At 43.9% G+C, this 14230-nt stretch overlaps 1 protein-coding gene across 1 annotated transcript in view; it reads left to right on the plus strand.

Moving 5' to 3' along the window:
• LOC115329368 (excitatory amino acid transporter 2) overlaps positions 1–14230 on the plus strand; it is a 53519-nt gene that overhangs the window by 23230 nt on the left and 16059 nt on the right. Inside the window, exon 2 of the mRNA XM_042294083.1 lies at positions 12934–13201. Within this exon, the coding sequence (XP_042150017.1) occupies positions 12943–13201 (259 nt within the window). The 5' untranslated portion in view covers positions 12934–12942. The remainder of the gene's footprint in view (positions 1–12933; positions 13202–14230) is intronic.

A 14230-nucleotide genomic window follows, 5' to 3' on the forward strand; every position in this document is an offset into this window, starting at 1 on the left:
GGCGATTGTTCTGACGTCACCGTAACTCCTGCGTAAAAAGCAGACAATTTCCCCGTCGCATATAAACGCTTAGGCTCGGCCTAAGCGTCACCTCAGCTGCCCGCAAGACACTCAAAGAGCCAATCTCTCTCAAATCTAGGAAATCAGCTCAGCGAATGATGAGGCGGAACATCCGTTTAGACCTCGAAATGAAGTCTGCGCTGTGGCATAACGCAAAGCAAGCATGACACAGCTGAGACTTCATTTTTAAACTCAAACGGACGTTCCGCTTCATCGTTCGGTGAGCTGATTTCGTAGATCACAGAGAGATTTGCTCTTTGAGTGTTTTGCGGGTAAGTAGACGCGCAGGCATTTCTTAGAGTGTAGACTCGGCTGGGATGTAGCTCTAGCTGCAACCCCGTTTAAATTGAGACGGAGTATATATTAAAAAAAAAATCGCTTTCAAGAAGGAAAAACGAATGTCCCGCGCTCAGGTTCGACCCGTGTCGGTGTACGCGTCATTCGCGTCATTATCTCCCGAAGCGCCCGATGCCAGCGACCGGCGACGGCCAACAAACATCTTCGCAGCACCTTCACCCCCCCCCCCCCCCCCCCCCCCCCCCCCCCCATCGACGCTTAATTTAGGTGCCCCTTCTTCTTTCTCCCCTTGTCCCTTCCTCGCTCGACCTGCGTTGGCTCGGCCCGCGAACACCGACTCGCTCGCCCCGCGCCAATCGCGAAAGGCTCCCGCCGCGGCGTCGCCGAGGTGTCGTCGTCGCGGAGTCTTCGCGGCCTCGTCTCTGTCGCCAGACAACGATGCGCGGTCGGGCTATACCTGAAAGACTCCCCGGATGAGGTTGCCCAGAGTTTTCGGTTTCCCAGTCCCTGTGTCGGATTACGCTTTTTTTTTTTCTTTTCTTTTTTTTTTTTGCTGCGAGACGTTGTGCGTTGGTGCGTGTTCCGGTAGCTTGTAAATACTGTCCGCAATAAGAAAGAAAAAAAAAATGACGGCCACAGTCGTAGCTATTTCTGCTTCACCTGCTGCTGTTCCATCATCCCAGCAGCTCGAGGCTGTGAGTACCTGTCGTTAATTTATTTACAACAGTTAATTAATCCAGTAATAGGTGTTTTCATAGTGTTCGTTTTTCTTTTTAACAATTATACGTTTACGTCACTTTTTACTTTTTAGTATTAATTATTATTATTATTGAGGATGAGAAAACGTTCCTTCTGATGTATATCGACGTTGAACTTTTGAAATCGTTTACACGGTGCTGAAATTGTGGAATATATTAAACTTAATAGATATTTTTTTTCTCGATGACAGTGCCTGTAAGAAGCTAATTATTGAGTATATAGTGCATATCTTGACCTCGCGATGAGTGCTGTTTTTTTTTCAATTTAAATATTAGTATAGGAATCACAACACCTTTCGCGACACGGCATTCCCTATCGCGGCCGTGGACAGGTTTCAGCTGGCGCGGAGTCAACGTGCATAAACAGGCTGGCTGAGTTTCTTCGTTTCCTGGTTCTACTTTTCTGTCCCACTTTAAATTCTTCAGAGAGGAAAGGGTCACTCTTGTTTGTCCTTATATTTTTTTTATGTAAACAAGAACTGTCTGGCAAATAGTTGGAACATTCGACGTCTTGCTTTTACTACAGACCTATAACTACCTTGTTTCATCAGAGAACATATAAACAAGGACTCGAGAGTGCGTGAGACATGAGATTTTATCTCGTTACAAACTAGAAAGTCGGCCAACAATGTTTACAGTGCAAGGAACTGGTGTTGTTCCCAAAACATCCTTGTCATTAAGATAAAAAAAAAAACAGTCTTGTCCGTGTGAAAAAAATTATAAAAACGGACCAAAAGAAGAATGGCGCCAAACAATGCACTATTCATTGTACCTCGTTAAACATATTTAATTTTTCATTCTGACCGGCGCAGTTTTTTTTCTCTTTTTTTTTTTAACAAACGATACACAGAATTTTGTGAGGCTTCAAAGGGTTTGGTAGAAGAAACTTGTCGTGATACGCGCATAATGCTTACTACCCTGTGGAGCCACAAAACACTTCCTACTTTCGAACAGCCCGCTTACTCTTGTTGTTGCTTTTTATTCACCTTTACGTTTAGGGGCAGGAGGAGCAAGAGGATTTTTACTCCTCCTCTAAGCTATACATTTTGTTTTTCTAGACTTCATTTCTATTTTAAGAAAAGGTTACTATGTAGGTCTAACTGAACGGACGAATTCAACGGAATAAAGACAGGTAGATAGGGTGCTGCTTTTGTATAAAATCGCCCTTTGTTTAGTGAAGAAGTTCAAAATGTAACTTTTGTCTTGTTACTTCACAATAATGGCAGTATCACATATTGGCGCTCTACATTGTGCTCGGCGTCCATGATTTGTTTCGTCTAATAAATATCAACATGGCTGGATATTTTGGGAACAATCCTATTGTCTTGCCTAAAACACAGCTGCCTGTTTCTAAAAAAAAAAAATGCTTTGAGCGTATTGTGTTTTGCATGACTTTACAGAAACCTCTACCACCGGCAATTATGAAAAGTGACAATGATGTTTTTGTAAGCACAACCATGTTAAATGATTTCCTTTTTTTTTTTCTCTCTCCTGTCCCGAAACTTACTACCTATAAGACTGAAAAAAAAAAAAATCAAATGCTCGTATATTTTTATTAAATAAAAAAACAAAAACAAAAAAAAAAAACATGCTAATGCTTACATTATCTGAGCAGAGAACCGGGAAACAAAGCAAATTACGGGTCATGGGGGACAGCAGAGCGAACACACACAGATCCACACAGATCCGCACAGATCCACAAGAATCTGTGCGGTTTTTCATTCAAGTCGTGTAATGGCCTCAACACACGATGAGGCTTATACAAGTATTTATGAGACATCGCCGTTGTTCGTCTTTGTCAGTTCAGTACATTGGTAGAACAGGAGCTGATCAACCGGCCTGAAATAACCCTATAATAGGTATTGTGTATGTTTAGAGTAGGGGCAAGCCCTCGACTCAACCCAACCTCAGTCAATCAATCCAATTAATAATCGACCTGATCAGGTAATCAGCGTTGCAATAATCAATAAATAATACTTATCCTTATATAGTATATAATTTATTGAATGTCAGTCATTCAGTCAGCCGATTAATGATGTCAGTAATATTTATTTTCGTCGATATAAAATATACTTTTATTGCTTTCTATGCGGAATACCTTAGGCAACTAACAGGAGCACGTTCTCGACATATAACGTTTCAGTCAATCAACTCAGTCAGTAAGTGACCTAATCAGTAAGTCATATAAATTAATCAATAACTTATCTTTACATTGTATATGTCGGTAATTTATTAAATGTCTCCTAATCAATCAGTCAGTGGGTCAATGAATCGTGGCAGTGACATTCTGTTTTCGTCAATCTAAAGCGGTCAATTAATGCTTTCTATGCGAAATACGTTAAAGAGCCAGCTGTGCAAGTGGGGACAATAGATTTATAAGTAGGGCTTTGAACATATATGCTCTAAAAACTCCGGGCGTCGTCCAAGACCGGACGTAGAGCAATCCGGGAAGGGACATATAGAAAAACGTCGCGACCGAATGTCTGGAGAACTCTTCACTAAATATGACATCTCAAAACCTCAAAAACAAAAACAAATCAAAACTTGCAAGATATATATATATATATATATATTTTTTTTTTTTTTGGGAGGGGGGGGGGGGGGGGATTAGAATGTTTGCCTTTTACCGAGCAAGTTTGCAAAACATTCTGTTGAATATGTACTATATGTAAACTCATTTCTACGGAAGAATCGATCAGGTGCCTAACATTATGACTTGCTACATGCACTCTCGGTTAAAAATAAAATGGCGGACGTCAAGTTTGCCTCGCGAGCCTTTGAGGAAGTTTATTTTCAAGGTCATTCTTACCGATCCTAGAGTTTTATTTGAACTTGGCACGCAACCCAGGCGTTAAAAACACGCTGTTACGCACCTGATCGATACGCTGTGTGGGATAGGAAACTCGAGAAACCACAAAGGCTATTATAGCGACGTGCGCGACCAAAAGCGTCGCTGCGGTTGAAGTTCGCGATTGGCCAAACCATAGCTTCTTGTACTATGATAATGCCTGCCCAATCGCGAGCTAACGGCAAGGGCTAATCCTGCCAATCAGGGCTAGGCAGAGGCAAATCCATCCAATCACGGCGAATCAAATCCTGGTTGTGACGTCACGAAAGGAAACCAAAAGAGGGCGCCACCAAAACGCAAGGTGTGCTTGTCCCTTGCATCTCATTATCGCTGAGCAGCCAATAAAATAGCGTCGTTCGGCGATGACCATGCCGAACAACCAATCACGCAGCAAGGAACGGGATCATAAGAGGCAAGGCCATGGAGGAACGTTCCGCCATGCTATGTTTGCGCCTCACGTCAGAAGGCTCCGCTCACAAAAAAAGCGTAACTCTCGCCCGCACAAAAGAGGGCTGCTTGTCGTCAGTGAACCGTTTCTTCTTTTTCTTTCTTTTTCTGATAAAATATTGCTACGTTACAGGCGGTAAATATTATCGTTCTTACGATTTATATATAGTATTATTTCTATGTACTGCGCAGAGAACCGCGTGTTTTCGCGGTGGTGTAATCCCTTTCTGGGTGACACCAGGAAAAGTGTGCGTGTTTATTGAGTTGATGCCTCTTCACCGGGAATTTGTGAATAGGACTTCTCCTCTAGGTCTTAGTCGCGACAAATACTATAGTTGAGTTAAACAAAATAAGAGAATGAACAGAATTTTGAAGATCTTTGTTGAAAAAGTGATTTAGCTTCCGATGTATATTCGACCGTTCCGCTCAATTTACTGAGTCAGCGCGGTCTTCCCGGAGCCCAAAAAAACATCGTTCGTTCCCTTCATTCATTTTTCTTTTTTTCTTTTCGAGGAGGGAGCGGTTTTATTTTTAACGTTCCTCCGTTTTTTCGTTTTCAACACGTACGTGTCTAGGAAGACTTCCGAGCGTAAACACTTTTTTTGCCGCTTTCGTTTTTCACAATGCTGATCTTTCTTTTACCGGAACCCTTTAACTTGTGTCAACAGCAACAGCAAACCGGCATGCTTTCGGGTGTGTGATAACCGTCTATCGTCTGGATTTTCTTTTAAACAACTCTTTGTACTGCGGTGTTCGTGCTGATATAAGCTGTCAAGATGTCTTGAGGGTCTTTCTTTTCTCCAAGACCGCGGGCTACACCCTGAATTCACCTTTTCAAGTGAAATCTTGCTTTGTTTCAGAATATATGTGTCCTTTCTTGCAACACGACAGAAAGCGTGTGGTGAATGGGGAACATAAAAACGGCGCCAAGCGGTAGAATGCCTACAAAGGATTAGTCAAAACTGCCTGATTTTATTGGAACATTGTCATCCAGGCCCTACACAAAGCATTGAGAAGACAATACAGTCAAGGTTTCAAGTTGACGGAGTGTGTTTCACGTGTATGTAGTACGTATGCACACAAATATTCATCCCGCATATGTTTTTATTTGGAATGACTTCTGAGCTCCGATCTTTTTAGGTAGTTTCACTGTTCGGTGAAGCAATTGTCTTAATGATTGAATTAAGACAATTATAAAGAAATATTATGACAGAGGCGCAAGCAAGAAGAAAACCAGGAAGAAAACACTATTTAGATTGCTTAACAAAAAAAATGAAAGCCGTTTACAACTTCCTGTAACACCGAATTGGAGCGCAGCTCTTGAGGAGGAGGAGGGAAGGGTACTGAGGGTTACCTGTTCTCGGGGCGAGGGGGGGGGGGGGGGGGGAGGGAGGGGGGGGTCATGTGACCTTGGGGGGTCACGTGACCCCCAGAAAAAATTTTCCGCTAGGTTTAGCGGGGAACTTTTTCCGCTAGATTTAGCGGGGAAATTTTTCCGCTAGGTTTAACGGGAAAATTTTTCCGCTAGACTTAGCGGGGAATTTTTTTCGCTAAATCTAGCGGAGAAATTTTTTCGCTAGATTTAGCGGGGAAATTTTTCCGCTACATTTAGTCGGGAATTTTTCCCGCTAGATTTAGCGGGGAAGTTTTTCCGCTAGATTTAGCAGGGAATTTTTTCCGCTAAATCTAGCTGGGGAAAATTTTTACGCTAGATTTAGCGGAGAAATTTTCCGCTAAATCTAGCGGGGAAATTTTTCCGCTAGACTTAGCGGGGAAATTTACCCATAATGCACCGCGCGGTTACGCCGACGGCGACGCCGACGCCAACGGCGACGCCGCTCAAGCCGGAAACGGGCCCCTAAGAGCTGCGCTCTAAAATACAGTAAAAAAGAACGGACCCTATCACGCGCTGGCGACGGTCAATGTTGCTCGATGAACTTTTGAAAAGGGTCTGTTACAGCGCTAAAGCTCGTCTCCGTGACAGAGGGGCATACGGTGCCGTAGCTATATTTATGCCACCGTAATATATCTCCTTTATCTACAAGACCCTAAACCAGCTTTAGGTCAAGCAGTCTTGTCATTCCTTAACAGCCCTGCAATTCAGACCACGCCGGCGACGTTCAACTTCCGTAAAGGCTTTCAAGGTAGCGAGACACGTTTGCCGCTTGATTACGCAGACCTCTAGTCCTTCTCGGAGGCACTTGGAGGAACTAGTATAGCTTCCGATTAGATTAGTCCGTGACTGTCTTCATCACTCTCATTTCCTTGTTTTCTACTTTTGCGCACCGATAAGGCGACTGGGTGCACAGCGTGGATACTTCATACTTCCTTGGTTTTATCGCTTTGCCGTACATTGACCAATGTTTACAAACGGGCGACGGGAGGACCTTGGTTTGCGTTATCGGCTTCTGGTTCACGTCGGTTTCGGATGGCTGTGGTATACTTTGTCTCGATGAGCAGGAAGTTTATTACTGCTCCCCCGCTTTCTGCACTCGAACTCGCCCCTGGCTAAAAACAGAAACAGAGCCGCGCAAGACTTTCGAGGGTCCGGCATCTAGCGTTGGTGGTCTTTTTTAGATGCTCTCACGAAATGTTCAACAAACGTACAGACATGACTTGTACGTGACGTCATCGTACGGTGTTGGTGCACATTCCTACATGTTCTTGCTGAGCAAAGCATATTCGGTGGTTCGAAATGTACGCTGTATAAGACTCCCGCTCACCAGCAAGTCTACCACAAAATGCAAGATGACTCGACGTGAATTCAAGTCGGGTACCGGAGTCACGGCCGCGCATTATTCGTGTAACGTATAGACCAACCCGCGGCTCTGACGTCACGCCTCTGCGGTGGCGCTGTTGTCGCCACTGCGCATGCGCAGAAGCTTCATCTCACCCGAACCTGGTTTATGCGCTTGCGCAGTGCCCACACCTGGTGTGGGCAGACGCCGGCTAGTTTCTAAACAGTGTGTTGGTCTATATGGGGATGCTACCGTTTTTGTTTACTGGCATACGGATTCCCTTGCGAGCATCAGCGATGACACTCTTATTCGAAATATCTGTGTTGTGTGGCGAAAAGGTTCATTGGCAAAGTTAATTGAACCCGAGTTTCAGCTGTCGCACGCCACGACGGGAAGGGGCGGAAGTCTATGCGGAGCCCTATTCTCCGTTTTCCCTTTATGAATCACTGAAAAATTTACGTATACGAGAGCATTGGAACGTGTTCATTCTGCTCGGTGGCTCGTACACCAGAAGCAACCTCTGGAATGTCACGCATGTTTATAAAAGAACGCAGTGGGCGCTGCTGATTTAATACAGATACAGCTTCAAGGAGCTCGTATCACAAAAAATTCGGCGTTGGTGGCGTGACGGACAAATTCCGTCACGCCACCGCCGCCATGACCTCACAGCCAGGCGACCTCGAGCGTGTCTCAGATGATTTCACTTTATAATGTAATTAATTTTCTTTAGAAAAAAGAAATCAAACCCTCGACCCTTCGGTTGCAATCTAAACACGTTACCGACTAGGTCACGCAGACACGCTTACATGGCTTGGGATCAAGCGAGATTTATATTTAGCTATCGCGTTCCACTCTAACCGCTCATTCACACTGGAAGCGGATCCGCGTTCGCAAAGCGGTTGCGAACGCGGTTGTATAAAGATCCAGTAAAATAGACCGATGCCACCAAGCGAACTGCGCAGGCGCGCGCATTCCGGAAGTGGTGCCGCCGCCATGCTACTTGTAGTCATCCGTTCCCGGCTTCCCGGATACACACGGCTGCGCGTACGTACATCATCATAGATTATCATTTGGCACGTCCCGGTATCACCTTGATTCTCTTGCATGTTTTTACTTCATAAGATTGTGTTGTTTGTGATGCCTTACTTTCCTCACCAAGTGCAGAAAAGCAGTCTCAGTCGTCTTATCGCTTTAGAATCGCCTTGTCGTCTGCTTCTTCGTCTTCGTCAACGCCTGAGCCCACTGCCGTTCACGCGGTAATCCCACTGCGGCCACGGAGAAAAAAAAAAAAAGAAAAAAAGAAAAAAACGGCGACACTATTTGAGCATTTCGACTCCTCGGACGTCTCAATTACCTTGCAAACAAGTAAACATCTAGTGCAATAGCAAAGAACAACAAAACTTGAGGGACCATTGGCTCGGTGTAGCACCACGGAACAGCATCAGATGTGATAAAAAACTGAGCTTGGTGGTGCTCAGTCTTGTGCATAACGTTTAATCAGCCATCAAGTAAGAGAAGTTAAATAGACTTTCTCGGTGAGCGATAGTTTTCTAAAAGTTGTTTCATTCTGGTTGACAGCCTGTGTGACAGAGTACAGATGAACAGCGGGAGAAGCCTGCACACGAAGAACTGATCTACAGAAAGGTCAGGCCTGACGCGCCGTAATAATTAGCATCTATCAAAAAGAAGCAACCATGCCAGATACCTGAAAGCTTAAGGTGGAGATGATTTTTCGTGCACGGTTTCTATTCATTTTATTTTGTTTGCGCAAGATCCGAACGCTAACAGTCGCCCGACGGGGGAAGCTTTTTCCTGCGGTCTCGACTGGTGCTAATGCAGAATGGATCAGTAATACCAGCCTAATAGACCAGCACAAAATGAATGAGGTTCGTTTGTTACATTTCTTTTTCGGTAAGTACGTGTTGCAGTTCTAAATTGCACTATGTAATCTTTTCACGTTTGTATGAAAAAACAAAAATGAAGGCTGCTTCCAAAAAGGTTGTTTTATTTCGAGTGGTGCATATCGGGAATCGCTGTTCTTTTTTAGTGATTGTCCTGATCTTTTGAAGCACAGTTGTGCTTGAAACATGTCGTCGCAATAACAGTTATAACCACCAAATACACCGAGCAAGAAGTGTATTAAAAACGGCCTCCACAAAGCAGTGCGGAGGTCCTATTTGAGATAGACCAACGAATAGACCGACGGAGCAAATGGACCGAGAAATTCCAGCTTACGGAACACTTCGGCTCGCTCTATGTCTCGTGCCCTGTAATCTTACACATCTTAGCTGACGTGCAACAGGTTGGATATAAATTATGAAGCAAATCGCAAAACAAATCGTAAAACGCTATTTTTCCTGCCGCTCTGTCCGGCTCTGTTGACCTTTCTTTGCCATGCTTCTTTCTTGCGGGAAGACATAATATCCGAGGCCTTTTTGCCTGGTGCTGTTATTATAGCTCCGTGGCATACAACATGTGAAGCCACCTATGAAAACCATGAAAACCACCTGGCTAAAAGTCTCGTGCTAACCCGAAAACTTCCAAACGCCGGGCGTACAATGCGCATCGACGCGGCCGGAAAACTGGGGAGAACTACGGATGTATCTCAAAACGTCCCATTCGCATTTGAACCTTGCGCATTTCGACCGATTCTCATTTGGTCCTTATCGTTTGAACCTTCTCATAAGATCCGATCCGTAACTGGACCCATTCTCATTTTGCCCGTCCGCGCTACGACCGAATGGCACTAGTTCAGCATGCTTCTAACGTCGTTATGCCTTCGCGGCTTTGTTGATGAGCCTTACCTTGCTTGGGCTCCCAACATACCATCAGATATATGTGATGTGAAAAGGTACTCACTGAGAATCGTACATTGACGCTTGCTTCCCTTCCTCTAAGCAAACGAGAAGAAAAGAGCGATGAACATTTAATTTGGAAACTTTGTTGGAACAAAAATGGCATACATAATAGCAGTGGTTCTCAACCATTGATGTTTCGCGGACCCCTTGTAGAAAGGCGGAGATGATGGAGGACCCCGTTCGGAATGAGGGGAATAGAAAGGTGTAGGTTATCATGATAATTATTTAATTAATTGATGTAACTAATTGCTACTGTGAAGTAGACTTATCTCATTGACATACACACGAGAGTACTCTCCCGAAAATTGGAACCTTTCTTTTCAACGTGAAGAAAGACAATTAACATTGCCGTGCCTGACTGATGAGACAGGGCTTCGCGGACCCCTAGAATGCCTTCGCAGACCCCCTTTTGAGAACCACTGCATTATAGAAGTGGTGGCATTGTCCCAAGTCGAGAGACCTCAAACAACGTGACATTTCGGAATATGATCTGGCGGCGATAAATAGTTGGTCTGTTTTATTGTCAGCTAGTAGCTTTTCACGACGACCTCGACGCACTGCTAAAATCCTTAGCAGAGAGAGTACGCCTGTAGCGTGGCACACACACACACACGCAAATTATATCAATATATTTATTAACATTACCCTAAGAAAACGATTTCGGTATAGAAAGAGTAAAGTGCGACGGGTCGAAGCGAGATATTTTTGAGAATGGCTGCTTTGAAAAGGGCCAGGTGAAAGGGGCGAAACGAGAACGGGCCCAAATAAAGAGGGTTGGAATGAGAAAGACGAAACGGGAAAGGGCCAAATGCGACAGGTCCAAGAGAGAAGATCTTTTTGAGAATGGTTGTTTTGAGAAGGGCCAAGTGAGAAGGTCGAAACGATAACGGGCTCAAATGATAACCACCCAGAACTACAGGTACCAGGATGCACCGCGGCAGCGGTGGCGTCGCTCAACTCCTCGTGAGATCGTTCTATTGCACGCGCCCTCGATGTAATCGAGTGCGCGTGCAATTGTACTGAATCTTTATACAACCGCGTTCGCAACCGCTTTGCGAACGCGGATCCGCTTCCAGTGTGAATGAGCGGTTAAAGGCGCAGTTTAAGCGTCCTCCTGTCATTTTGCTATCTTGATTACGTTGATTGTTCCGCCCCTTAAAACCTATATATAGTGCAGCATTTTTAGTTGTTTGCAACTAACATTTGATCATTTTGAGCAGCTTTTATATTTAGTAGTTCTCCCACTTTTAGCGATGAGCTCATATTCAGATTCTGAATTGTTCGCGAAATACTGAGTCCGCCATATTCTCCTTTTCGTCTGCCGCAGTCGGTGTTTTCATTCTTGATTACTGCGGTCGCAAATCGAGGTTGTATAGAAATACCTAAAAATGACAAATAAATATTATAATCGAACCTAATTAGGGGCCAGGCTCGCACGAAACTGAGCTGTAGCGTTTAAAAAGGAGGAGGGGGGGGGGGGGGGGGGTGTCGATGCAAAAGTGGGTTATTATTACCTCTGGTGGATATAAATACTTATGCATATAAATGAATATAAAGATCACTAAACAATTAACCAGAAAAGTAAACAGTGAGCTATTTTTGATGTTGAGACTACACAGTAATTGCCCACAAGATGCCAAATTTAATCCAGAAATATATAAATACAAATCTCGGGACTTGGAAGCTTTTTAAAGTGGAATTTTTGTGTTAGAAGAGTAATAAAAAATCGTGTGGATTTTGTACAAAATAAATCTAGTGAATGATGTGTTTTTTTTTTGCTTTTTTATTGTCTGTTTAAGCGTACTTAACATTAGTGCCATCGAAAAGAATATGAAAGTCAGAAGTTGGCAAAGCATTCATGGTATCTACACCCCAAGATGCCTTGGAAAGATTAAGATTTTAATAACTGCGGAACTCTCTGGCACCGTAGCCATTTGTGTTTGATTTACGTCAAGAGAGAAAGTGGTCTGCAACTCCTTAAGAAACGCCTTGAATATAATCATAATGCGTTCAGTATTCTGCTTTCACCGTTTCTCTGCTGCACTATTATTATTTTACTATGCACTTGTCAAAAGCGAGTTTCCTCATCGCTTCCCATGCACAAACAGTCACGTCGATCTATAAGGGCAATAACTGACAACTAACAACAAAATGGCGGATTGGTGTCATGTGAAAACGCCCCACATCTCTGAATACAACACAGCTATTAATAAATTAAGTACAGATTTGGAATTCAAAAGATACACTCACGTTGCAAATATAAACTAATTTAGAATTTAAAATCAAGAAATTAAGAAAAGAAAACAAAAAAATTGCGATTTATACATGGACAGGTTCCAACCCATTTTTTTACTTTTTTTTACTGTTGGTTAACATAAACCATATAGCCCAACCAAAATTTTAATATGCGTCGCATTGTAGATTGCATTAAAATGAAACAGCAAATTCGATTCGGCAGCTGCTCTAATGGGACATGCACAGATGAGCTCAAAGACTGAGTCACGGACGTTGACTTAGCGGGCCTCCTGTGACCTTCTAATAGGAGGGCATTTGGGTAGCGATCGGTTTGGTTTCAGAGGGTGCCTACCCATGCCATTTAGAGTAAAGGCAGAAATCACAAGATGTTCTAAAGTTGACTGCGAGCTGTACAGCGGGACACGTTTTCTTTGTGCCAACTGGTACAATTTAAAATTTCGGCTTTCTGATCATTAGATACGGTATCAGAAAAGTTAGGCGATATTGTTTTGCTTTGTCGTAGACTTTTGTTTAAATGTTTCCAGAGTACATAAAAGCACGTGTTGCTATTTCAAGTAAAGCTCAGATAACTGCCAAACAACAACTTTAAGCCAAAAAATGGCCGAGGATTCGTTGCTCTGAAACGTATCTTAGTGGCTCTAGTTTTGACGTCCCATTGTGTTTCTGCGCAGAACGGAAAGATGAAGCTGGAAGGCGAGACGAGTGCCATGGAGGCACGCGCCCTGTCCATCTGCGAGAAGTTGCACAAGTTCGTGAAGACGCACTTCTTCCTCTTTTTCACCCTCGGAGGCGTCATCGCCGGAGTCGTCTTGGGCCTGGGCCTCCGGCTGGCGAACCCCAGCGAGTCGACCGTCGTCCTCATCGGCATGCCCGGAGAGGTGTTCATGCGCTGCCTCCGCATGCTTGTCTTGCCCATGATGATCGCCAGCATCATCACCGGTGAGGCCCTGGCGGACGACTACAAGTTGAAGCCTATTTCTCTCAAAAACATTCCCATGTAATGTATTGCATGAGAGGGAAGGTGGGGTGTAACAATCCGAAGACCTTGAATACAGCGCAACAAATATAGTAGAATTTTCAACAACACTTGTCAATGCACCAAGACCCTAAATGAGTAGCCCAGGCAGCTGGTAGATGAATATAGCACAGAATTTAAGTGTGATCAACGCTAATATGACCTGTTTCCCTCTGCATTAATACGTTAGCTTTGTATACAGTATTCAGTACTCGTATAAAGAGCTTTAAATCCAAAGTATACAGATAGACTTCGTTCAGCGTCTAAGGTTGAAATCACATTGATGAAATATTGTATTGGAAAACTGCGTGGCACAAGACATAATGTAGGCTTTCCCTTTGACCATGAATAGGGTGCAGCTCCGAGCTTCAAGGGACCGGTTGCCTTTTGAACCGGTTGCGTCCGACTTTAAAGCCTAGCGGCCAAGCTAGAAATTGCCAACAGTCACTGTCCTGGGGCTCACATCTAAAAGACATTCCCCGCAATCTTTAGGGTGTTTTCAACTGGCGGGAACGTCTTCCTGTAAGTACACGTTATCTGGATGAAGTGTTTACACCCACTCTGGAAACGTCGCTCTTGAGTAGGCAATGAAGAGTTTCACAGCTTCCGTGATGGTCGGCATGGGGAACGCCTACGTGCGCTCACCTCGATTCAAAGATATTCAGAATATGTGTAAAGTGACAGAAACTCAGCTTCTTTAATATCTGTTCCAATAAACTAAAAATATTCATTAGTTCACAGTTGCACGTCATTGGATATAATGACGGTGATCCTAGAGCCGTCCTCGAGTAGTTTTCTTATTAATCGCTTTAAGGATACCCTTAGTGTGTCGGAGTGGTCCTGGGGAGACACAAACTAATCTTTTAAAAACCATGTGAAAACCTTTAAAAAATGTATTCACACCGTTTTTTTCATCCGCACGTGGTAGCTCGGAGAAAACCCCCGGGATATAA

The sequence above is a fragment of the Ixodes scapularis genome, unplaced genomic scaffold (genome assembly GCF_016920785.2).
Source record: "Ixodes scapularis isolate PalLabHiFi unplaced genomic scaffold, ASM1692078v2 PGA_scaffold5__190_contigs__length_132052651, whole genome shotgun sequence".
Classification (NCBI taxonomy): domain Eukaryota; kingdom Metazoa; phylum Arthropoda; class Arachnida; order Ixodida; family Ixodidae; genus Ixodes; species Ixodes scapularis.